Source organism: Phalaenopsis equestris, unplaced genomic scaffold (genome assembly GCF_001263595.1).
Source record: "Phalaenopsis equestris unplaced genomic scaffold, ASM126359v1 Scaffold202111, whole genome shotgun sequence".
Taxonomy (NCBI): Eukaryota; Viridiplantae; Streptophyta; class Magnoliopsida; order Asparagales; family Orchidaceae; genus Phalaenopsis; species Phalaenopsis equestris.
This window is the reverse complement of record NW_018221834.1, coordinates 646-2,885: the sequence shown is the minus strand read 5'-3', so window position 1 is coordinate 2,885 and position 2,240 is coordinate 646. Positions and strand designations below refer to the sequence as shown.

The window sequence follows — 2,240 nt, the reverse complement described above, 5'->3', positions numbered from 1 at the left end:
AACTCAGCTATTGGGGGTTATTAAAAGGTTATTGAGGCTATTAACCTTTTAATAATAGAGCATTATTTACGTGCGTCATACACACGTAATTCTGCGTGCGTATGACCCTAAATAATATTTTCAATAACTCAATTATCGAGGGTTATTAAGAGGTTATTGAGGGTATTAACCTTAATAATATATCAATAATCTCTCAATAATCTACCAATACATTCTGCGGTTCGGCGCTATCTTTTTTCTTGTGATTCGAGGGTTTCGTGAGGTTATTGAGGGTATTAACTCCAATAACAGTGACATAACCCGCAATACCCTCCAAATAACCTTCATACGCACACAATTCTGTTCGTAAATATTTCTCAAAATTAAAGAAGTAAAGTAGCAACAAAACCAATGGTAAAATCATCATGGACTATCTCGAATATAAAAATGGTAACTTTCAAGCCATTGCCGGAATCAATGTTGCTGTGGTTCTTCCCCCTCTAAATTTGAGAGAATCGCATGCAACAGTGAAAATAAACTAAAGAAAACAAGATAGAAGATCCAAAAAACCTCACCTGAATAATCCCCTTAATCCGCCATACTCCTCTGGTATGAACAACTATATCAGAATCATCCGGGTGCATCTGTTTTAGCTCCTTCCTAATCTCCACATCCGACACATTGTGATCGCATGTCAATCGCTCCGCCACCACATCCTTTCCACTAGGGTTCGCGCAGCGGCCGAGCACCGCTCGGGAATCCCCCAAATTCGCCACATACAGCATATCCTCCGTTACGGCCCCAACCAGGCAACAAGTTCCAACCGAAGCAATCTGCGGCCTGTAAGGAAACGAACGCTCCACCGATCGTAAGAACTCCTCCTCGGTCGCAACAATCGCCTTCCTCATCACGTCAGCCGAAACCCCCTTCTGCTCCATAGCAGATTCTACACAATCGCAATCCAAAATCGAAATCAGAAAAGTAAAGAGGAAAGGGGATAGATAGGAGATTGGACAGTGATACTCACTGCAGAAGTTAGGGAAAAGCTGGTTGTTGACGAATCGAGCAGCTTCGGGTCCGCCATGGCCATCATAGACGCCGATGAAAGTCCCGAATGGGGTCGCGGCCACCTGACCCTGGTCCTCTAATGTTGAATTAGCCTGAACAACGGCAATGGAGAACTCGCCGGAGGTGTGGGGCTTTAGGTCTTGGTGCCAGAAAAGCTCGTCGCCGTAAACGATATCTCCGAAGCAGCGTTCAATGCACGATCGAAGCGTCGTCATACAGTCCGGTCTCCCCCTCCGAGCTCGATCGGCTCTTCTGCTATCTTCTTCTCTGTGCTCTTTGAAAAATAGGGTTTTGAGAAGGGAGGAGGAGGAGGGATTTCTCTTATATAGGGCGCGTCGGCGACACGGAGGTAGCTCCGGTCGTCTCTGCCGTGACCGTGAGTTGAGGTTTTCATGGGTGGATTCCTCTGCACACCACAGACGGCAAGAATTTTCAAAAAGTGGCATTTACATAAATACCATACAGTTCTTATGTATTTACATATAGCATATAAACTTTGTATTATTACATTTAGGGTTTGTTTCAGAGGGCGGGGTGGCTGGCTATTTGGTAAAGTTCGTTGTTTGGTTTGTAGATTCACGGCATAGCTTCAACGAAGCTGAGAGAAAGCGGGCCGCAAGATTAACACTGCGACCCTGCTTTCGCTCCAATACTTTTACCCTTTACCCCACATTTTTTCTCATCTACCTTCGCTGCTTCCCTGCTGCTTCTCTCGCGAATCCCCTGCTCCTTCTTCTTTCCTAACCTCGAATGACAAATCTCAGGTATGTCGAATCATCCTCTTCAATTGTTTTTGTGGATCTGAGGAAGATTATACGTTTTTGCGGCCCTGATGGCTTCTCCTCCTTATTTCTTTCTTGTTTCTATCATTTTCATTCTTTCCTCTTTTTTTTTGGTAGATCTGGAGTTTCACGTAGGGTAGCTAAGTGATCCTTTTGGTTGCTTGTTAATATTGTTCCAGCTCTTGGTTTTTCACCTCTCTGATATTTCCTGTTGAATGCTTTGATCCGACACATTAGTGTTTTATGTTTAATGCTTTGAAGAGTTCTTGGCAAATTGGTATTGCGATGATCTTATAGTATTCATTGGTGTTGGATTGGTATTATGGTATTTGTGATGCCATGATTCTGGCACATTAGTATTGCGGTGACTTTTTAGGCTATAATATGTGGCTGTGGGAAGTGAAATATTCA

General features: G+C 43.7%; 1 protein-coding gene across 1 annotated transcript; it reads right to left on the bottom strand.

Moving 5' to 3' along the window:
- Positions 1-528: 528 nt before the first annotated feature.
- LOC110036065 (probable protein phosphatase 2C 78) lies at positions 529-1,453 on the bottom strand (the record flags this gene model as incomplete). Its single annotated transcript, XM_020740412.1, has 2 exons — positions 1,007-1,453; positions 529-925 (listed from the first exon to the last, which is right to left on the bottom strand). Coding segments are annotated over exons 1-2 (653 nt in total), but the record flags the coding sequence as incomplete, so codon positions are not given.
- Between the last annotated feature and the right edge of the window lie 787 nt (positions 1,454-2,240).